The sequence below is a fragment of the Phocoena sinus genome, chromosome 5 (assembly GCF_008692025.1).
Source record: "Phocoena sinus isolate mPhoSin1 chromosome 5, mPhoSin1.pri, whole genome shotgun sequence".
In the NCBI taxonomy this organism is placed as follows: domain Eukaryota; kingdom Metazoa; phylum Chordata; class Mammalia; order Artiodactyla; family Phocoenidae; genus Phocoena; species Phocoena sinus.
This window is the reverse complement of record NC_045767.1, coordinates 112,345,298-112,369,886: the sequence shown is the minus strand read 5'-3', so window position 1 is coordinate 112,369,886 and position 24,589 is coordinate 112,345,298. Positions and strand designations below refer to the sequence as shown.

Below are 24,589 nucleotides of genomic sequence, written 5' to 3'. Positions count from 1 at the left end.
CTCCCTTGTTGGAAACAGCATCTCTTCTTATCCATTCCATCCTCAGTGCTTGGCTGTTGATGCCACTTCCTTGCACGTGACTCTACTGAAAACTGCCCCTTCTCCCAAGCTGCTGATCCCTGGACCAAGGGGAGGGCTGGGTGCATCCTGGATGCTCTTTTCAGCTTCCAGGTGGTCGCTCAACAAACTCTCCTCCTTTGAAGTCCTCGCCACTCACCCCGGTGTCCTCGGCATTCAGGACATTTCTCCGTTTTCTCAGTGGCCCACAGCGCTTTGCTCTGGGACTTCCTCTCCATCCTGTCTCTTGCCGTCATTCCTGGTCTCACCCTCATCTGATGGGAGCTTCCTCAAATTCCTTCCCCTCTGTTTGAAAAGGCCTGTGCCGTTGTCTGTGGAAGAAGCGCTCAGCATCCTTGCCAAGGCTAATCCTGCCCTCCCTCGTCTCTTCTGGCACCGTCTGCCATCGACTTCTCTCCTCTCATGCTTGGTTCCGGGCGCCTAAAAAAGCTTCCCATCAATCTGCAAGTCCCTGGCTGTCTGGCACCTGCCTGATGCCCAATGGTCAACCCCACTAGGCTTCTGTCAGCATTCTCAGCTTTCCCCGGAAGCGATGCCGTTAGTCACGCCGCTTGGAAACCTTGAACTCTTGGCACCTTCCCAGTTCCCCTACGTCCCTGACAGTTCTGTCCCTGTCCCTCAGCCGCTGCCATCCTCCTTTCCAGTAGCTCAATGGCTCTTTCCTCTTCTTTCTGTGTCTCGGCACCCCACTCGCCATTGGACTTTCATTTTCTACAAGGATAATTCCAAGTTTATATCTTGATACCCAAACCTGTCTTCTGAGCTCGAGTCCCCCAGTTTCCCCCTCTTTCAGCCTCTCTATGAGAGGCTACCTCTGACAATTAGCCCATCCCAAAGAGAAGTCATTTTACGCTCCACAAAATCTGCTTCAAGTCCTGACGTGAACGCATTTCTCTTCATGGTATCACTGCCATCTGAGTCACTTCGCCGCACTCAAAACCTAGGTCACTTCCGACCCAGACTATTTTTATTTCCCCTTCTTGTCAGCTGCCAAGGTCAACTCTGCAGTGTATCTTGAATGCGTTTGGTGCTGTCATCATAGCATCCACCATTATTTTCCAGGCTGTTATTTCAACAGCCTCACAGCAGGTCTCTAGGCTTCCAGTCTGGCTCAATTCTCCGTCTGGCTTGGCCTCTCTCCCTCCCTGTCCCATTCCCTCTCATTCAGTTTACTGTCAGATCCATGTTCATAAAGCCATGAAGGATCCCTTTGGTCATGTCACCCTACTGCTCAGAGCCTTTGGTATCACACTACCCTGCTCGCCTAATAGACACCAGTCGTCTTCAACAGGTGGGAATCTTCCAGCCCCATCTGCATCCCAACCTAATTCCCCACTTCTCCCCAATCCAATACCACCTGATGTGCCTTGAAAAATTTAGTGGATACAGAAATGAGATAAAAAAATTTAAAACAGTAACAGGCAAAACAATTCCCAAGAACTAAGTGCTACTGCATGGGTCTGCTTCCCACCCTGCCACGCTCGCTCGTGCTGTGTTCCCCAGCAGGAAGGCCAGCTCCTGCCTCAGATTCAACCCCTCATCCTGGCGAAGCTCTCTGAGTTGCAGCTTCACCACGAATCCCTCCCTGATACCCAGAACGGAGCGTGCGCTTCTCTTCTCTGAGCCCCCAGAAAAGAGCCCCCTCTTTATCTCTATCACGGTAGATAATCCCTTTCCACAATGTATTAAAGCTACCTTGGAATTTATCTTACGGTAAAACTCCCTGAGGGTGGAGACTGCGCCTCATTCATCCCAGTCGTTCCGGAATTGCCCAGTCCCACCATACACGTAACAGACGCTGAACAAATCAGACGGATGAAGGAATCAAGGCAGATGCTCTACCCAAAGCTTCATACTCTGCAAGTAACTTAGTGCATCCGACACCAAAGCCCTCCGCCCACCTCCTCCTATTTTTTTTTCACGACTACCTGACCCTGTAAATAGGCAACTCTCCTAAAGGGAGGTGACGTGACAATGTAGGAAAGGGGCCGGGTGGGTGTCAGCTTACTCGTGCTCAGCAGCAGCAACACTTTCATTACGGTGTATTCCTCGAAGGTGAGCTGCAGCCGGACAAACTGGAGGCTGATCTGGTGCATCCCCTGGCAAAGCTCATACATGGCAGACTGGTGCATCTTCTCCCTGCAGAGGAAAAGCAAAGACGTCTGAGAAGGCAATGTCCATGATCAGACCCAGACTGGCGGCCCAAGGCAGCCTGATGAGAGATCTCAGTCCGATTTCTCATTTGCTTTTGGCTTCAGCATGGAGCAGAGGTGTACTTGCAAGGCGAGTCAGCTGCCTTGCAATGGTGACTGGTAAATTGCTTATAGACCAACCCTGTCAGGCTATTGACTTGTCCATCGGGAGAACGTGTCAGAAGCACCGAAACCAACCTTTCTCGAAGCGTGCCACGATTTCATTTTACATCAAGAGTGACAACAAGTGATGGTGGCGTGTGTGATCGTGAGATGGTCCACCAAGCAAAGAAGCTGCTGCTGTGATGTGGGGGGAAGCCTGGAGATGCCTGTTCCTCTTTGGCCAGTGATCCCAAGCACGTACTATTTGGAAGGGCTGTGTTAGATGCTATGGATGCAGGACAGTGATGAAAAGTCTTATTTCCACACGGACCCCTTTATAGAGGTCGTGAAACGTGTCCGTTAACTCTTTGCAGCAGCACATTTCAAAAGGGAAATCAGACAACATTTTAAAAGATTCCTCAAATGGAATCTCTCCAGTACAGGGAGAAAGTGATATGGGAGTTGGTGTGATACATACACGTGTCCATTTAAACAGCCAACCAAGCTACTTTCTCCGCCAAATCCAAGTGTTTCCATAAAAATCCGCATGACTTTACGACAGAACTCATTATTTTCTCTTTCCATGAGAAGGAAGTAAGGCATCATTTAGTGGTTCAGATATTTTTCCTCAAAGTAATAAATCTTTTGGGAGGCCCTGGATAAGTACTCTGTTATGATGACCAGAATGAAATTAGTAAAAAAGAGTTTACTAGTGGGAAATGGGAAAGGACTTGACAAAGGCTATAGACACAGAAAAGGAGGTCACGATGGCTGATCTATCTATTTCTATGAGTGACTGAGCCAGGTGGGTGTCCGCAGCAAAGCAACCCTGCGATACCTCTTCCGGATGCACTCTTGGGTTCAAATGGCAAAAATCTCTTTTATCCCAAGTCTGAAAGACATTTGTAAAAAACCCATAATGGAACACATAGCATTTTGCTTGGTATTATTGCTATATGTCTCTCCCTTCCCATAACAGACTAAGAGATATTGTTATCATTTTTTAAATTTATTTTTTTATTGAAGTAGAGTTGATTTACAATGTTGTTAATTTCTGATGTATAGCAAAGTGATTCAGTTATACATATATATAAATTCTTTTTTATATTCTTTTCCATTATGGTTTATCACAGGATATTGAATATAGTTCCCTGTGCTGTACAGTAGGACCTTGTTGTTTATCCATCCTATATATTAGTTTGCATCTACTAACCCCAAACTCCCAGTCTATCCATCTCCACCCCTCTCCCCCTTGGCAACCACAAGTCTGTTCTCTACGTCTGTGAGTCTGTTTCTGTTTTGTAGATATGTCCATTTGTGTTGTATTTTAGATACCACATATAAGTGATATCACATGGTATGTGTCTTTCCGGGAGCTATTTTTTTTTTTTTTTTTAAACATGTTGGGGGTAGGAGTTTATTAATTAATTCATTTATTTATTTTGCTGTATTGGGTCTTCGCCTCCGTGCGAGGGCCCTCTCTAGTTGTGGCAAGTGGGGGCTACTCTTCACCGCATTGCGCGGGCCTCTCACTATCGCGGCCTCTCTTTTTGCGGGGCACAGGCTCCAGACGCACAGGCTCAGCAGTTGTGGCTCACGGGCCCAGCCGCTCCACGGCATGTGGGATCCTCCCAGACCAGGGCTCAAACCCGTGTCCCTGCATTAGCAGGCAGGCTCTCAACCACTGCGCCACCAGGGAAGCCCCGGGAGCTATTTTTAATTAAGGAAATATCTTTAAAACACACACACATACACACACAAACACACACACACACAGAAAAACAGCAGGAGCCTATGGACCTACCATGCAGAATTAAGAATAAATGCTAATATTTTTGCCGTATTAGCTTTAGATCTTTATAAAATAAACACGGCCGAGTTGAGGCCCGCTCTGTCTCCCTCCCTGTCCCCATTCATCTTCCTCACTGAAGAAGTGAACCACTCACTTTGGGAGATTATTATTTCCTCTCAGATGTGTATACTTTACACACACGTATGTATTCATAAAAACAGCACACAGTACTGCTTGGTTTTATGTAAATTTGAAAATAGATATGCATATCCTTCCGCAACTTATTTTTATTCAACGTTGTGATTCTACGACCTATCCATTTTCATACAGGTAACTCTAAGCAAGGACATTTTCCCTGCTGTGAGTTTCATCGGTTTGAATACAACACAGTTTACTAATCCATTCCACTCCGGATGGACACTTGGGTTTGTTTCCACTTTATGAGTATTACAGATGAGCCCAAGGGACATCCTTGGGCACTTCTCTAAAATACAGGACAAAAATAGAACTGCTGAGTCATAGATGTGTGCACATCTGCTGCTTTCATTCCAACCAGTAAGAGACGATATGTCCTTTTATTCCACATGCCACGAATACTTGTCATTAACCAATTTGAATTTTTTTTTTTTTTTCGCCATCTGATGGGGGTTGAAAGGGTTATCCCACTGTTGCTTTTATTTGCATTGCCATTATCACCAGCAGGCTGAAACATTTCTTCAAAGTTTTCTGACCATTTGGGTTTCTTCTTTGATGATTTGTCTCTTCATATCTTTATCCATTTTATTTAAAGCTTTTTTTCCCTCCTATCACTACTACCATCTTTATTCATAATATTTTTTGCCTTAAAAATTTTGTCTGATGATCTTTCCTTAGTCCCTCCCTCCTTCCCTCCCTTTCTTCCTTCTTGTCTCCTTCTTTTGCTGTCTCTTTAGAATTTGCCCGGAATGCCCTTTTAAAAAATCCCTTGTTTACAAAGTTCCCACATAATTATATATCACACATGTATCTTTTAAACAGCAAAAAGCTGGATTAAAAGAATCTGAGAGTCTTTGTATTATAATAGCTCAGTTTAATCTGTTTACATTTATCATGATTACTAATATACTCAGATATTTTTTCCACCATTCTAACTCTCTCCCCTCCTTTCGTTCTACTTTCCTTCCTTTTATTACATGGATCCAGCTTACAAAATTAAAAAAAAAACCTCTTTGCTCATCTATTGGGATTTAGAAGATACACATTCTATTTTTACTCTTAAAATAATTATCAAGTTATGAACTTGCATACTTAAAAATCTAAAGTTAATCAATAGCTTTTCCATGAGAAACTGAAAAGATGTCGAGTACTTTATCTTTGGTCCACTGCTTCCCATCCTGCATCTTATTCCTCTTTAGTATTTAAATTTCAACTTGTTTTCAGATCACCCTTGAAGTCAGTCTGTCTCTCTCTCACATCCACACCCCATGTCTGTTTAGAGTTACAAACATATTTCTCTCATCACCATTGCTTTTTGCACTCCACTCCGTACTACTGGGTTCAACTGGGTTCTTGGTTTGTTTTAACCCAAATGATCATAGGTCTCCAAGAAGCATTTTATTCTCCCCATGATACCAGCAACAACAACAAAAGCTAACATTTGTACAGTGCTTTATAATTTAAGAACTTCCATAGAGCTGGTCCCTACATCTCTGCAAAGTAGGAATTTGTGTTAATTCCCAGTTTTACATATGAGAAGCCTGGATTTAAGCTATCGGGGGACACACTCATATATATATTTGTAATTCTTTCAGCAGCGGTCAGTTGCTGAATGTTCAAATCTTTCAGTCTTGATATGTTTGAAAATGTCTTTATTTCACCTTTATTCTTGAATGATCGCTTTAACACGTTATAGATTTCTAGTGTGACATTTGAAGATAATATTCCATTACACCTGGTCCTTCACTACTGCTTTTGGGAAATTTCTTGTTAGTCTAATTGTCATTCTTTTACAGGTAGGGAATTTGCATCTTCTCTTTGCTAGCTTAAAAAATTTTTCCTCTGTTTATATTTTTAAATTTTTTAAATTAATTAATTAAGTTATTTTTGGCGGTATGCGGGCCTCTCACTGTTGTGGCCTCTCCCGTCGAGGAGCACAGGCTCCGGACGTGCAGGCTCAGCGGCCGTGGCTCACGGGCCCAGCCGCTCCGCGGCATGTGGGATCTTCCCGGACCAGGGCACGAAGCCGTGTCCCCTGCATCGGCAGGCGGACTCTCAACCACTGCGCCACCAGGGAAGGCCCTCTGTTTATTTTTGATGTCTGCAGTTTCAATATGAAGGACGGAGGTGCAGACTGATTTTTATTTCTCTTGCTCAGGACTCAATGTCCTTATTTGACTTGAAGATGCAGGTATTTCTTAAGTTCTGAAATGGTCTTAGATATTGTTTCTTCAAACATCATCCCCACCCCATTCCTGCTATTTTTCCTTTTTGAACACCTGTTAGCAGTGTGTTGGACCGTCTCACTGTCTCCCACATTTACCTCCTTTTTATATTTTCTTTTTACCTGTCTGCACTGCATTCTAGATAGTTTTCTCGGATCTATTTTCTAATAATTTTTTTTTCCTTTTCTGTGGCTAATCTGTTTAATGCCTCCAGTGTTTTCATTTGGATGTTTTTAGTGCCTGGGTGCCTAGAAATGCTCTATTTGGTTCTTTCTCAAACACTTCTGTTATTTTCCATGACAGACTTCTTACTTTACGGTTACTACATCCCCTTCCTCTAAATTATACCTTACCTATTCTATCTCTAAATACTTTAACATGTTTATAGTTTCTTTCAAATGTTTTAAATTCATTTTGGGGGGAGATGCTCATATGTCTATCTAACATGCATTATTTTGGTATATATTGTTTTCTAGGTGAATCCCAGGGGCGCTGTCTTGTGGAAGGGACTCTACAGGAAGTTTCAGCATTTATAACTATCGGGGTACAAGCATTTCACTGGATCTGCCAGTTTTGATGCTAATTTCTCAGCTTAAGTGCTTTTTGCGAGACTGCGTTGTTTAAATTTTAGACTCCACGCTTGATGTGGTGCAGGCTTGTGTTTCTTCTTTCTTTCAGCTTCCTTGCTATGTCCCTGGGCTGGCTAGCTCGCTGGGTTTTACTGTCCTTGTTAGTAGACAGTGAAATCTTTGCAGAGCCTGGCTTTTTGCAGGGGGCTCCATTTCATGCCCTGGTCTTGCTGGAGTCTACCTTCTTGCGTCCTGTTCCTGTTTGTGCTCTAATGCACGTCCCTAAGGCATCTTTCTACATCCAATAGTCTGTGGGCCACGTGTAGCTTTAACTCCAAGTTAAACCACTCTAGCTGTGAATTTCCTGTTCTTAGACCTGTTTTTTTCCTTTTCTTTTGAACTTGGTTATATCATTAAGATTTTTTTTAATGCAAAATTTCTATGTGTTCAGAGGGGGAAAAAGGCTCAGTTCACTACCACCATTCTGATTGCTAACTAGAAGCATCTTAAAGGCAGGATCCATGTCTGACTGACCTCTGTGAACGTCAAATAGAGTCTGATAGGCAAGTGCCATGTGTCAATATTTGTTCAAAAGTCTTTCATGAGTGAATGAGAGAGAAGGAAAGCCTAAAGGAAAGAGGACAAGTGAGAACAACAAAATGAACTGCAGACACACAGATGTGCAACTGAGGATGATGGTTAGAGAAAGGGAATACTGAAAACTTACAGAAAGTAAGATCAAATGGCTAAGGAAATAGGTACGGTATTTGTGAAGTTCTCAAAAAGTTTCTCATACTACCAAATGTAAAACCGATAGCTAGTGGGAAGCAGCCGCATAGCACAGGGAGATCAGCTCGGTGCTTTGTGACCACCTAGAGGGGTGGGATAGGGAGGGTGGGAGGGAGGGAGACGCAAGAGGGAAGAGATATGGGAACATATGTATATGTATAACTGATTCACTTTGTTATAAAGCAGAAACTAACACACCATTGAAAAGCAATTATACTCTGATAAAGATGTTAAGTGCTCGCTTCGGCAGCACATATACTAAAAAAAGATGTTAAAAAATTTTTTTAAATAAAAAAAAAGGGAGAGATTTAGAGTGTAAAATTGGTGAAGTGGCTTGCAAATCTGGACACCCGTGGAATATAACACAACACGCATTTGAAGCTGTGCGGTTTAGGAAGTGCACTCCTAAGCATTTGACCCCTTCATCTCCCTCGTGCTGGAGGCAGAACAGGCATCCTTGGCTTTGCCACAGCACGGCGTAGAGATGCACGGCCCATTGGCCCCTCAGCGTGCTGGCTTTGGGAGCCTGGCATCGTGTCACTTCTGAGATCCAGGCTTATCATGTGTGAAGCGGGGAATTAACACGAATTCCTACTTTGCAGAGATGTAGGGACCAGCTGTATGGAAGTTCTCAATTTATAAAGCATGGTACAAATGTTAGCATTTGTTGTTGTTGCTGATATCATGGGGAGAATAAAATGCTTCTTGGAGACCAATGATCATTTTGGTTAAAACAAACCAAGAAATAATCAAATTCTTCTTTTTGTTTGTTTTTTAAATAATTTCTTAGAACCTACTCATGATTGTGGATAGTTTTTTTTTTTCTTGCGGTACGCGGGCCTCTCACTGTTGGGGCCTCTCCTGTTGCGGAGCACAGGCTCCGGACGCGCAGGCTCCGCAGCCATGGCTTACGGGTCCAGCCGCTCCGCGGCATGTGGGATCCTCCCGGACCGGGACACAAACCCGCGCCATTGGCAGGCGGACTCTCAACCACCGCGCCACCAGGGAAGCCCGATTGTGTCTTAATAAATTGCTGTCAGGCACACGGAAACCTCTGGAGGAAAGGCAGTGCATTTTAATTAATTAATTAATTAATTAGCAGCGATGGGTCTTCATTGCTGCGCACTGGCTTCCTCTAGTTGCGGTGAGCAGGGGCTATTCTTAGTTGCAGTGCGCGGGCTTCTCATGGTGGTGGCTTCTGTTTGTTGAGGAGCACTGGCTCTAGGCACACGGGCTTCAGTAGTTGTGGCACACGGACTCAGTAGTTGTGGCTCGTGGGCTCTAGCGTGCAGGCTCAGTGGTCTTGGCACATGAGCATAGCCGCTCCGCAGCATGTGGGATCTTCCCGGACCAGGGATCAAACCAGCGTCCCCTGTGTTGGCAGGCGGATTCTTAACCACTGCGCCACCAGGGAAGTCCCTAATCAAATTCTTAAAATGACTTTTCAGGAAAATAAGACTGTGTTCTTGCTGTTATTTCTATATGCAGGATGGTAAATAAATCAGGAGAGAAACTGGAGAGGACTCAGATTTTCAGGAAGGCAGGCGTGACTTGCCCAGAGTAGAACATGAGAACGAAATGCCTCTGTGTCAAAGCGTTTCTGTTATCAGATGTGTCAGCAAAACATCCACACACAGATGAAAGGTTACTAAAGAGAGACCTCAGGTTCCACTTGAAAACAGATTATAAGGTTAATGTGTAACAACACACCTAACAATAAAAAGCACTTTTTTTTCCACTTCAGTAGGAACAGCATCTCTTTAACTCTTTCTTGAGAACCTCTATGGTTTTCAGAGCTATAACTTACGGAGTGCCTACCATGCCCAAATTAAAATTTCCTCTTGCTAGTTCTCACAATGCCTTGTGCAGAATCATTCTCATGTTCACGACAAGAAAATAATTCAGGTATATGATGTAGCCATGGACCTAAACCCAGGTTTTTTACTTCAAAACTCATGCCTTTTCCTCTCTCTCTCCATGCTGCTGGCTCAATCATTTATAGCTCTTTCCTCCAGAGTATCTCTTTACAGCTATAAAGAGATATTTGGAACCTCAGATGTTTCGCTATTACATTCACTCATTTGTTTATTTTTCGCTCACCATTATGCAGTAAGATGTGTTTTTCAAATTCCACTGCTGCTTCCACTGCATGAAATTGAGTTCTCTAAATGAAGAGTACTGTGTCCTCAGTATAGCTTAAAATTTCAAGAAAATAGGCCATCTTAAAAACACATTTTACTTCACATCATTTTTGCACAATTAGACTAAATGCACGGGAATGCACATCCAAAGAAACTGAAATAAGGACAATCTTTTTGGCATGATATTGGGATTAATTCTGCAACATTACTTCGCAGAAATACTCTTCTTCGTGACATGCTTTTATTCATTTAATAATCTTACTTCATTTTGAGGAAAAAAAAATATAAAAATACCTTGGTATTCCCAAGATTACCTTGGGAAAGAGATGAAATTTGTATAATGCTTCTAGAAAGTAAAAGTAAACGCAAAATTCACTCTTAACAGTGGGCTAATGTGAAGGCAGTAGGATTTTTTTTTTTTTTTGCGGTACGCGGGCCTCTCACTGTTGTGGCCTCTCCTGTTGCGGAGCACAGGCTCCGGACGCGCAGGCTCAGTGGCCATGGCTCACGGGCCCAGCCGCTCCACGGCATGTGGGATCTTTCTGGACCGGGGCCTGAACCCGTGTCCCCTGCATCGGCAGGCGGACTCTCAACCACTGCGCCACCAGGAAAGCCCTAGTAGGAGATTTTTGAGATAGGAAATATCCCTGTATTAAAGCAAACATCAGACCTGAAAAACTGACAGTCATCAGTCTCTACTTCTGTGGACATGTCATCGATTTATAAATATCATCTCATTTGCAGGAACAGCATAAACTCCACTTTTAAATAAATAAACACAACAACCAAAACAGTCATAGAGATCCAGTTCCAATTCCAAAGACCTTGGGTTAAAATCCATGAAAACGACAGTTCTAAAATACTTTCAAAGACACTCTTCAAAAAAGAAGAAAAAAGAATGAAAGAAACATTTCAATAGTTTTGTCATTTTCTTAAGCTAGCAAACCAATTTTATTTACAACTTCAGCTGGTCCTCTCTTAGGACGTGTTACACTAAACTGCAATCATACGATCATTTGGAAATAGTTTTAAAATATTAAATTAAAAGAATCTAATGTCTCTAAACCTGATTCACCTGGAATAAAAGTGAATAATCAAAGAATTAGAAAATACTTTTTTTCCTGGTTTTTGAGAGAATTCAGGGTTGGAATTTATTCTCATAATAAGAGTGAGAATTAGAAAAAGGCCCATTAAAATCAGAGTGGGAAGGGCATTCACAATTTAAATGATCTGTATGCTAGTTGCCTGCTTTTGACTTAGTAGCTAAACGATCTGAACAACTTGTGTATCTACAGGACCCATGCGCTCTTGCCATTATTATATGTTAACAGTGTTGCCCTATTTCACATTATGAGAATAGTCCACTGAACCTATTGGCCAATGGCTGTCAGAAGGAAAACTCCTGTTTCAGTTTTCAAGTACTGGCTTACCAAAACACTACTAAAACTGTATTTGAAAGTCTTAGCTATTCAGTTTTCTGGAGGTCCATATTGGAGGTAGCTGATTTAGTGAATTATTGCCCCAAACTAAATACATTCCTGGAATCATATTCATGTTCTACTCTGATAGAAATAGACATTTGATAAGCCCAAACCACAACACATTCCAGGTTATGGGTACCATAGGACTCAGGAAATCTAAGCATTAGCCTGAACACCTACAGGGACACCTCATGCTGTGGCCGTCTACAAGGAGAATGCAAGCTAACTTCAACTTAAAGAATCTCTGCAAGAACTGAAAGCAGGCTCTTGTAGAGATATTTACACACTCATGTTCTTCACAGCACTATTAAAAATATCCAGAAGGTGGAAGCAATCCAATGTTCACTGATAGATGAATGATAAAGTGTGGCATATACATACGATGCAATATTATTTAGCCTTAAAAAGGAAGGATATTCTAACACATGCTACAACCTGGATGAACCTTGATGACGTTACGCAAAGTGAAATAAGGCAGTCACAGAAAGACAAGTACTGTATGAGTCCATTTATCTGAGATACCTAGAGTCATCGAAGGTAGTAGAATGGTTGTTACCAGGGGATGGGAGTAGGAGGGAATGGGCACTCGTTTACATAACAATGTGAATGTATTTAACATTATTGAACTATACAGTTAAAAATGGTTAAGATGATAAATTGTATGCTATAAGTATTTTGTTGCAATTAAAAAATTTTAAATCAAAAAACAGAAAATATTTCCAAATTATATGACAAATAAAGGGTTAATGTCCAAAATATATAAACAGCTCATATAACTCAATATCAAAAAACCAAACAACCCAATTAAAAAATGGGCAGAAGACCTGAATAGACATTTTTCCAAAGGAGGCCATCAGGCCATCATGGCTATAAGGTACATGAAAAGATGCTCAATGTTGTTAATCATCAGAGAAATGCAAATTAAAACCACAATGAGCTATCACCTCACAGCTGTCAGAATGGCTATCATCAAAAAGACCACAAATAACAAATGCTGGAGAGGATGTGGAGAAATGGGAACCCTGGTACACTGTTGGTGGTAATGTAAGTTGGTGCAACCACTGTGGAAAAAAGTATGGAGGTTTCTCAAAAAAACTAAAACTAGAACTATCATATGACCTGGCAATTCCACTCCAGGGTATATATCTGAAGAAAATTAAAACACTAATTTGAAAAGATACATGAACCCCAATGCTCACAGAAGCACTATTTACAACAGTCAAGATACGGAAGCAACCTAAGTGTTCATCAACAGATGAATGGATAAAGAAGATGTGATACGTACATACACACACACACACACACACACACACACACACACAATGGAATACTACTCAGCCATAAAAAAGAATGAAGTTTTGACATTTGCAACAACATGGATGGACTTGGAGGGTATTATGCTTAGTGAAATTCATCAGACAGAGAAAGACAAAATACTATATGATATCACTTATATGTGGAATCTAAAAAATAAAACAAACTAGTGAATATAACAAAAAAGAAACAGACTCACAGACATAGGGAACAAACTAGTGGTTACCAGTGGGGAGCGGGAAGGGGGGAGGGGCAAGATAGGAGTAGGGGAGTAATAGGAACAAACTACTATGTATAAAATTGGTAAGACACAAGAATATATTGTACAACAGGGAATATAGCCAATATTTTATAATAATTATAAATGGAGTATAACCTTTAAAAATTGTGAATCACTGTGTTGTATGCCTGAAACTTATATAACATTGTAATCAACTATACCTCAGTAAAAAACGAATCTTTGCAAACGAATCAATCCTACCTGCTATACTTTGATAGAGATTAGAAACTAAGATTTGTGTCTAATAATGTAACTTCTCTTTGGGTTTAGGCTTTTCATTCATTCTTCTTCTTTTAGAATATATAAATTATCTTCTTCCTCCTCTGTTTTTACTATTTGCCTTTTGCCTTTTTTGTGTTCTGATGCATTTTTAGTCTTACTGTGTCAGTGTTTTTCTTGCAAGCTGTACTAAATGCTCTTTGAAAGCAGGAAGAGTGAAAATTCTTTAATAAACCATAGTTTTAAAAATCAGTCAGAAACAGCTCCTTAAAGGCCTGTCTTCTGTAGTTCTGGTATCCTAAGGGGGAAGGGAAAATAGAACTACCTTTATCACTCCTTTCTCTTTCCAAGAACTCACATTTAATAGATGAAATCCTTTCACACTGGCTGATTTCATAAATGCCAAAGCACAAGAGGTTCCTAACCCTTCTACCTATGGGAGCCTAGGGAAGGTACAGTGACATTTAAAAACTTAAGCTCCTTTAGCAATACTGCACCAAACTGTACCTGTCACCCAAACACCTTTTAGGTGTGTAAGACATCACTTTACTTAGTAAGGAACTAGAAAAATAAACCTTTGAAATATTTCACTTTATCCCTTGAATCCAAGGGCTATCGTATTGTTTAATCAAATAACAGGCAACTCTTATCACCTGGAAAGTCTGTGTCCTTCTTCTGGATACTAAGGCGCATATCTTTCTATGACTGATTCTTGTACAGTGCATAGGTCCAAAATTACATGAGTGCTAAATAAATACCTGATAGCTACAGAGAACAGGGAAATCCAATAAACTTCACAGACTTTGCTCTTCAAATATAGATATAAACAAAGAAAATTAATGCTCATTCAGGGCTGAACTCCTTGAAATCTCTGGAATCTCAAGAAGAAGCCTCTTAATAAACCTGTTTGCTAACATGTTATTACTTCCATCAATTGCCCCAGGTGTGTGTGTGTGTGTGTGTGTGTGTGTTATACAAGGCTGGAATGCGTGCAGCGATAGTGTCAATCTTACAACAGAGAATTAAATAATTTGAGTGGTGTGGTGCACACAGATAATCACAGCAGATCTGCAGAAGCAGACCTTACATATGATACTGCAAGCTACATTTTTATGTATGAATAAATCTAACATCTTGTTACATGGTCAGTGTAACAGATGGTCCCTGTCTGAAGCTTGTTATTTTCCTAGAAACAGCATGCAGAAACAGTCCTTTTTTTTTCAAATCTTAATTAGAATAAAAATGACCTCAATTTGAGCATTCAAATTATGCCAGTTTATGGTTTTTATTTTTTTTCATAGTCTTACTAGACTTTTCCTGAACGGACAAACAATATATATCTGTAGGAGGACCGTTTTTCTAGTTGCAGTGTAGATGTCTGTTCATTTTTCTAGGACTTACATCATTTATTAACAGGCAGGGCAGAACTCAGCTGCTTAAGAATCACTGCAGAATGTTGTCTGTGGTTTGCTTTACTGGACAGATGAGCCAGAGGGAGTGGTACCCAATGATCTCCATAACATTCATGTATTCTCTATTAATTTTACATCAGCAAGTCCAGTAATAGTTAAAAGCTAGTTCAATGTTTTGTTTGTCACCTTAATTGATGTTCCAGAAGGGATACGTTTCATAGAACTGCCCTCGACTTAAGCATCACAATTTCTGCTGACTTTAATGGATGTTACACAGACCAAAAGAATACGTGACAATTGAAAAATCTAGAAGCAGCCTAGTTATACAACCATCATAATTTACCACGGATGGTCCTAGAAATCTTTTATCTTTACCATTCATTTTATCTATAGTTTTTTGATAAAACAGTCCTTTGTACCTTACCTTTTAAAATACTCATAGAGTCAGCACAGTTTCTTTTGGGTACAGGACACATGTTTTTGGTAGAGGAAAGAAACATGCAGCCATAACCCACTGTAAAAGTTCAGATTTTAGAGCAAGTTAAATTGCGGGTATCTGTGATAAATCACATGACAAAAATGTTTTGGCTTGACCAAAGGTTTAATCTTCGTATTCACTGCACTGTGAATTTCCACAGGCCAGTTACAATATAATTCATTTTAAAAAGTCCTACTAAATAGCAGAGGGAACTATAACCAATCTCTTGGGATAAACCATAATGGAAAAGGATATAAAAAAGAATGTATATATGTATAACTGAGTCACTTTGCTGTACAGCAGGAATTAATACAACATTGTAACTCAACTATACTTCAATAAAATATAAAAATAAATTATAAAAAGTGATTTCTAAGCAACTTTTCATGACACTACCTACTATGTCATGGGGGACACACCTGTTTCTGAGATGTGTGACTAAATACTTCATACTAGAATAAAGTAAGGAACCCAGCCAAGTGCAGAATGTTTACCAGAAAAATGGCTCACCGTCTATTATCTATACCACGAGTGGGAGCCTTTTGCACGGGCAAACAGGTGACTACTGCTGGTACTGCATGCCTACTGACAGCAGCCACTCTAGCAGGGGAACGGAGCCTGGCCTGATTATTCCCTGGACATGTTAAGACCTAGTGAACCAAATGTTTTGATTCTTGGCTTTGGTAAGGAAGCTTATATATGTCCTTGACAAAGGAACAGGCTCTAGTTCTTGACTAGATAAAGTGACTTACTTACACCAAGTAAAAACTAGGAAGTCAAACCTCGCCGAAAATAGTATTCTAGGATTTGAATCCAAGCACCTTGGTCTCAGAGCCTGGACTCAACTGTTATATTCAGGTTAAAACACCCAACAGCATGCTCGGAACCTTATGAGATTTAATCCGTGCTAACCATATTTACCAGGGGGGAAACGGGAGGCATAAACTGGGAGACTGGGATTGACATATACACACTACTATATATAAAATAGCTAATAAGGACCTACTGCATAGCACAGGGAGCTCTACTCAATACTCTGTAATGGCCTATATGGGAAAAGAATCTAAAAAAAAGTGAAGATATATGATTCACTTTGCTGTAAAGGAGAAACTAACACAACATTGTATATCAACCATACTCCAACAAAAATTAAAAAAAAAAGTCACCACTAGAATCTCTCTACACACAGAAAGGATACAAAAGAACAATATTCTCTTGTGAAAACATTTTTTTAAATAATCAAGCCTTATTTTCGTAGGCTGCAGACTTTAATAGAAACTTTCTGTAAATTTAACAGTATGCAGACTGCAGATGGTTCAACAAAAGACAGAAAACCTACAGTGAGCTACTGCTTCAAAAACAGAGGCATTTGGGGTATATATCAATACTTAAAGACATTGCTCAATTTCAATAAATTAATGAATTTATTAATGAATTAATGAACTAAATGACCATAGTTTCCTTGTTAAAAGGGGCCATAAAAAGGTCAAATTCCCACTTGATAACTACTGAATTTCAAGAATATGAACAAAGTAAATTGCTGAATTTAGAAGTGTGGCTAGACTATTGTTTGGGTAAAGGGTGATGGCAAATCATCTTTTCCTAGTATGATAAAAGCTTTGTATTAAACTGCAAGTTGTGGAGTTGTTTTCTTCATGAGGCAAAAGTCATATTCTTCTGGCAACCAGAACCTGCCATAGGTTATAAAGAAGGACACTCACTCTGATGAAGCCCAGATGTGCAGCTGTGCTTCCAAGGCAACAGCTGAGCGGCTCACTCATGCAGAGGTGGCCTTAGCAGTGTGTGTGTGCTAGGATGGGGATGCAGATGTGGAAGGTGGGAAGCAACTGGATCACAGATGCCTTCTTCTACCTTGAGAGTCTTGCTTTGGAAGAAGAAAACAGCTAAACCTCCAGCGACTGTTATTATAGACCCTCTTCAGTTCATTAATCAAACGGGGACCTAGAAAACATTTTCAGGTGCCATAATTCTGGGTGAAAGGTAGATTCTGCTGTTTGACTCATTGTAAAAGCTGATAAATCCATCTCCCTAAATTTATTTATTTATAAATTAATTATTTTTAAATTGAAGTATAGTGGATTTACAATGTTATTTTCAGGTGTACAGCAAAGTGATTCAGTTATACATATACATATATCTATTCTTTTTCAGATTCTTTTCCCATATAGATTATTATAGAATACTGAGTAGAGTTCCCTGTGCTATACAGTAGAGGTCCTTGTTGATTATCGTTTTTACACATAGTAGTGTGTAAATTCCTAATTTATCCCGTTTCCCTCACCTTTCCCCACCTTTCCCGTTTGGTAACCATTAATTTGTTTTCTATGTCTGACTCTTTCTGTTTCATAAATAAGTTCATTTGTATCACTTTTTTAGATTCCACAGACAAGCGATATCATATATTTGTCTTCCTCTGTCTGGCTGGCTTCACTTAGTATGATAATCTCTAGGTCCATCCATGTTGCTGCAAATGGCATCATTTATCTGCCTAAATAAAAAAAATAAAGACGATGTTCGACTCGATTAATTTATCAGAGATTAGCCACGTGCCCTTTCTTATTACTGATTCTGAACATCTGTCACAAAGCAGATGTTGTTCAGGACATTGTGAACACCTACATCATTCATGACGGGGTGGGCTCGGTATCACCCCCCCCCCCAGGCCACCACACCAGTAGCATAAATGTCAACACCGGGACACACTACACACGCACACGGAATGACATGAACACAATGCTTATTCAAAGGGTAGCCTCAACAGTTCTCTTTTTTTTAATCTGCTTGTAGAAAACTGCTAGTCAAGACTGCTGAGGAGCACAGCTGACATTTTCTAACCTTCTCTTCTACTCAGAAATTCTGTGAACTTCTGAACTTCCTCTAATCGGAACGAAGTGGCCATGGAGTCTCTCTTTAAGGACAAGCAAACGATTCTTTGGGTTTCTGTGTTCATCGCCTAGAAGCAAAGAGAGTTAAGGCTCACATTTCATGAGTGGTAGTTCCCTGGGGTCTCTGGAGCAGGCAGGACCCCGGTCCCCAGCCGGGCACCAGCTCTGGCACCTTTAAGAGAGAGGTGGGTGTCACAGTGTGCTGAACACCAAGATCTGGGGGTGCAGTTGCAGGTGTGGGCAGCCAGCTGGAGTCAATGTTCTCTGCCACAAGGACAGAGACCAGCAGTCGGGAAAAAACAGAAAATACAATAAAAATTAGAAAAGTGAAGTCATCCCTTCAAGTAACATCTGGAACAGGGATTTCAATGATTTCAAGAGCAAAACTGGTGGAGCCTGTGAGAAAAAGTTTTCCATGTAGGGTGACCACCCCAAAGAGAAGAGCACCAGGGTCACAGTAAAGTAAAAAAGCAAGTTTGTGTCATCAGTTTTCTTCCCCCGGAAAAGTGTAGAAAAGCCTTAATGCATTTAATTTCAGTGTAAGACATTCGGAGGTAATGTTTTTATTCAATAAATGCAATATTTGGTGATAAGGTCTCAGTCTACATGAGAGACAGTGATGGGAGAAAAGAGGAAGTGGGGGGGAGAGAAAGCCAGAAAATGGGGAGGAAGGGGAAGGGCCAAGCAGAAGTGGAGGGATGGGATGGGATGGGATGGGATGGGATGGGATGGGATGGGATGGGATGGGATGGGATGAGATGGGATGGGATGGCATGGGATGGGATGGGATGAGATGGCACGGGATGGGATGGCATGGGATGGGATGAGATGGCATGGGATGGGATGGGATGAGATAGCATGGGATGGGATGGCATGGGATGGGATGAGATGGCATGGGATGGGATGAGATGGAATGGGATGGCATGGGATGGGATGGCATGGGATGGGATGAGATGGCATGGGATGGGATGAGATGGCATGGGATGGGATGGGATGGGATGGGATGGGATGGGATGAGATGGCATGGGATGGGATGGGATGGCATGGGATGGGATGGCATGGGATGGCATGGGATGGGATGGGGAGAGAGATGAAAAGGATGGTCGTAGGGGGAAGGAGGAGAGGGAAGGCAGAAACCGCCAGAAGGGAAGGCAGAAGGAAAGAGCCCCCTCCACTCTGGTGGGTGAGCCGCAGTGCTTCAGGTCCTGTGGTTCCATCACTTCAACTCTGCACTCAGAGACTGATCACCTTTCCTGCTCTGGATGGTTTCTCAGGTCTGGACTGCACACACCCCCTCTGTACTCTGTCCGGCCTGATTCTAACCCTCCTTTAGAGGCTGGCACAGCCTTCAAAGCTAGATGGTTCTGTCAGCAGCTTTCCTTGAGGAGTTATTTTGTCCTTACACTCCTGGAGCACCCATCTTAGGAAAAACTCCTTTGTCATTTCTTCATCTCTCAAAACGCTATTCATGTGTCTCCGTCTTTTTCCCCCCAAAACAAATAACTTTTTGTTGAAGTAGAGTTGATTTACAACGTTGTATTAGCTTCAGGTGTACAGCAAAGTGATTCAGTTATACATATATATCTATTCTTTTTCAGATTCTTTTTCACTATAGGTTACCAGATATTGAATATAGTTCCCTGTGCTATACAGTAGGACACTGTTGTTGATCTATTTTACATATAGTAGTGTGTATCTGTTAATCCCAAACTCTTAATTTATCCCTCTCCCCTTTCTCCTTTGATAGCCATAAGTTTGTTTTCTATATCTGTGAGCCTATTTTTGTTTTGTAAATAAGTTCATTTGTATCATTTTTTCATATTCCATGTATAAGTGACATCATATGATATCTGTCTTTCACTTAGTATGATAATCGCTAGGTCCATCCATGTTGCTGCAAATGACATGATTTCATCCTTTTTTATGGCTGAGTTCCACATCTTCTTTATCCATTCATCTGTCAATGGACACTTAGGTTGTTTCCATGTCTTGGCTATTGTAATAGTGCTGCTATGAACATAGAGGTGCGTGTATCTTTTCAAATCATGTTTTTGTCTGGACATATGTCCAGGAGTGGGATTGAAGGATCATATGGTAGCTCTAGTGTTAGTTTTTTTTTAAAGGTAGATTATTTTTAATTTTATTAATTGTTACAAATGGATACATTGTTTTGAAAAATAGAGAGAATTGGCACATAGCAAATAGCTCAAACATCAGTCAAGAAAATATTAGACCAAGATAGATTTGAACTCGGACTTTTAAAAAGGTCTTCCAGAACTGTTTGTCTCTTTTTACTTATTTCAAACAATCAACATTAAGTATTTCATTGAGCATCTATTAGTATGGCATAATGCTAAATAAGAAAAAATATAAGCATGTCACATTGTCCTTAGTAGTTTATAATCTAGCTATTTGTGATTATAAAGACACATTTAAAAAACCCTGGGACCTAACACCTTTAAGTAAAATCATCTTTGAAAGTAATCACTCTGGAAGGTTATATGATTATTTCAAAAAATCCTAAAACATTTTTGCATCTTTTCCTTTGGGATCGCCTTTGGAGTCATTATACAAATCATTTAAGAAAGGCAGACTCATTACTCTAATTTTAGTTTAGAATGCTGCTCTATCGTCCTTCTGTACCTAATTTAGACACCTGAATTAATCACTGGGTTTGTTGCTCACCGACGTCTGGTTATTTTAAAATCTCAAATTCACTCTAAAGACAAGTTTCACTATTCTTGATGCCCTTCAAAAGCACGTCCTGCAGCATCACCGGACAGTAAGTACCTGGAGGATGAGAAGCCCTTCCTCATCAGCTCTGCATCTCCCCCCAGCATCCCGCTCGGAGCTTAAGCACAGCAGGGATGCAATACGCATCCTATGTTGAACTGACAGCACGTTAGCTGTTCAGCCGCTGGAGACATCAGGGTGGGCTGTGGATAGAGGCGAGGAAGGGTTCCAGATGGGGATGAGGGGGATTTCTTTCCATTCTGCTATTTCAGTGTTTTCTTTCATGACTCCTTAGGCGTCTGGCTTTGACACTGAAGGACAGAAAGGTCTGCCGGAAGTCGGCAGCAGATTCTCCCAACACTCTCATCTGGCCCTGGCTCTAACCCAGGGTTTGGTGTGTGTGCTGAGACCACTTCCCCAGCTGCCACGTTTGTCAGAAGACAGAGGCAAAAATCCCCCTTCCAGGGCCAGCTCCTCTGCTATCGCCCTGATGTGGGAGGGCTCAAATCCACAGCACCCGCCTTATGTACCTGACCCCCAGGTTGTAGGCCTCTCTGGTGTACTTTTGAATGTCCCATCTGGTTGCAACTCTGGGCTCCAGTGCGAAGGGATATTCGAGGAGATCCACAAACCCTCTTTTGCCTCAGTCGGGCATGTGGAACCCCAGGGACTGCACCATCAAGTGTGCTTTCAGCCCTGTAGCCCGTAGGCCTTCCTTCATGAGTCTCCTTGTCTTCAGGCTGGTCCAGGGCCCAAATCGGCAGTTCACGCCAACGACTGAAGCCCCCGCCTTCACCAGCTTCCACCACATTGTCCAGGTGTTACACCATGCATGTCTCTCTCTGGGCCTATGCACACGATGGCTGCCATGGGTTTTCCGGATTCTTTTAAGACTTCCACAGCCCACACAGCTTCTTCAGCATGTTCAAAGTAGTCTGCAATCCAGAAGTCCACATTTTTCCTGGCAAAAACCTCTAGCTGTAGTCGAAAAAGTTTTAAAATTCTAGCTGCATCCTTGTGGTGTTTGTACAACGATGTCTGGCAGATCCCCCCTGCGACCAAAGCATCACCTCTGCCGGCTGCTTCTCTGGTAAGGTCACAGGCAGTGGCGTTTACAGCTTCCCACTGGCTTTCCATATTGTCCTCACTGGCAGAAAAGGTGAAAGTCCGCATGACATTCTATCCCACGCTCAAGAATTCCACGTGAAGCTGACAAACTGCATTTGGATGTTCTACTACGGCTTCTGGAGTCTAGAGCCCGGCCTTCACGTAGCCCCTCTTCTCCAGAGTTATGCGAAAGCTGCCGTCTCCAAGCACACCCTCCCCGCTATCCAGAGGCTCTAAAATGCCCTTCTTGGCTCCAGGGCCATCACACTGCGGCTGTTGCAGGTGCTGGGTGGTGGGGAGCACACGGGGCCAGGAGCCCACCCCTCCTATTTTTAGTTTTTTCAGGAACCTCTATTCTGTTCTCTATGGTGGCTGCCCCGATTTACATCCTCACCAACAGTGTAGGAGGGCTCCCTATTCTCCACATGTGTCTACATCTCAATTCACCAACCACACGACAGAATTCTGGAGAACGGAAACTGACTGTCACTGTGGTTCCCTTACAATGGCCACCATAGAGCCTTGCACAATGCAGACATTCTCAATACTTCCTCCCGACTAGCGAAACACCAGTTGTTGTTCATTTTTTTGGCTAAATGATAAGAGTAAAGAGATTTACTTTTCACTTTAGGGGAAGTGACTGGGATAGTCTTTGTAATATTGTTCTCCTCCTTTTTTTTATCTTTTGGCTGTACTTCACGGCTTGTGGGATCTTAGTTCCACGACCAGGGATTGAACCTGCGTCCCCTGCAGTGGGAGTGCGGAGTCCTAACCACTGGACCACCAGGGAAGTCCCTCCCCCTCCTTCTTAATCGACCTCACGCTAACCGCAAGTTCTCACAGCTATAAGTTATGTGAGTGGTAAAGCAGAACTACAGAATCATAAACTGTAAGAGGTTGGAAGGGACCTCTGAGACCCTTCCTTCTCCACTACTTTGTAGACGAGAGGAGACATGTGATGTAATGAAAACAGCAGGAGTTTTCAGGGAAGACCTGGGCCCACGCGTGAGGTTCACCTCTCCACTGCTATGTGATCGTGGATAATCCACTGAACTGCTGTCTGCCTGAGGCAGCTGCATCATTTATAAGACATCGTACCTGTCTTAAAATATGATTGTCTATAAACGAGTGGTTCATATCAAAGCATCAAGTAGAGCTAATGGCACATGGCAGGCCCCATAAGTATCCTGCTACTAGACGGAGAGCCCTTTAAGCACAGAGACGATGTTCTACTGAGCTTTGATTCTCCAGTGTGGGAAATGTAGATAATTAAATGAGGAAACAGAGATCTGGACCTTGACTGAAGCTTCCTGAAAGCCAAGCAGAATTAGAGTCTGGGTTGGGTTTTAAACATCACCTAGACAAGTGGTTCTCCAAATGTGGTCTGAGGATGCGGGGGTGTCCCCAGGACCCTTTCCAGGATTCCTAGAGGTTCTTTCTCCAACTATACATCTGCGTGAGGCTGAATCTTTTTCCGACACTTTGGCCGAACAACCAGTCACAACTGGCTGGATGTAAGAAGCAGATAAGAGAGTGCAACTGTCTTCATTTAAGTGAGACTGAAGGAATTGCAAAAAAAGGCAAAACAATGCTACTCTTCTAATTTTTTTTTGTTTTGAAAAAAACAGTTATTTTTCATAAAATGTTTATGCTATTTTGTCTTGCTATTTATGTAATATGTAATAGGTTAATTTTCTTTTAAAATGAATCAATAAATCAATATTTTAAAAAATTTCTGTCTTAATTTCTGATACGAGTAAATACCAATAGCCATAACTTACATAAACAAAAGCTCTTTGGGATCCTTGATGATTTTAAGAGCATAAAGGGGGTCCTGCGAACAAAAAGTTTGTGAACTGTTGATCTCATCCAATTCCCTCCTTCTGCAGAAGGGAGACAAGGGTCTAGTGAAGTTAACTCATTCACTTGACAACACTGAGGGACTTATCAGCAAGGTTAGGGACTGAGCCCCTGGTCTTCAACAATGGAGCTCTGAAATACTGTTGTGATATCAGAGAGGAAGGAAACAGATTTGGAGGACTAAGTCACACTCTGAACCAAAGTTCCAGTTTTTCTAAGAATATTTTATTTTCCATTTGTGTTCTTTATACATTGGGCATATTCTCACCCATTTTAGAGAGTAACTCTTATGAAAGATGATACATGATTGGTCAGTAAAGTTTCCAAATACATACAGTCTCTGAAACCACCCAATGGTCCACTAGGCCTAACTGCCTGAAAAATCAAGTTCCATGGTCAAGGTATAAGCCTTGACGTAGTTGAAAAATTCTGAGTTTTGGACTGAGAGACACTGGGGCTCAAAACTTTGAGCCTCTGTCACCTAATCTTTGAAAGAGGGGTAATAAATTCCCATGTCACAGAGCTGTGAAGATGAAATAGGATGATGTGTGGGAGATGGCCTTCAGCTTGATGCCTTTCACCAGCTTTCAGCATAAGCCCATAATCCTTCAAATAACCCCTGTAAACTACTTGATTATTACTTTTGCTCTCTAGTATCCATGTAAATGGAGTGTTATGGACTGAATGTTCATCTCCTCCCACCCCCATATGTTGAT

General features: G+C 41.7%; 1 protein-coding gene and 1 pseudogene across 1 annotated transcript in view; both read right to left on the bottom strand.

Moving 5' to 3' along the window:
* NR3C2 (nuclear receptor subfamily 3 group C member 2) overlaps positions 1-24,589 on the bottom strand; it is a 377,156-nt gene that overhangs the window by 37,363 nt on the left and 315,204 nt on the right. The window contains exon 7 of the mRNA XM_032633341.1: positions 2,087-2,217. Coding sequence (XP_032489232.1) covers positions 2,087-2,217 — 131 coding nt within the window. The remainder of the gene's footprint in view (positions 1-2,086; positions 2,218-24,589) is intronic.
* On the bottom strand, positions 21,198-22,440 carry LOC116754497 (annotated as a pseudogene).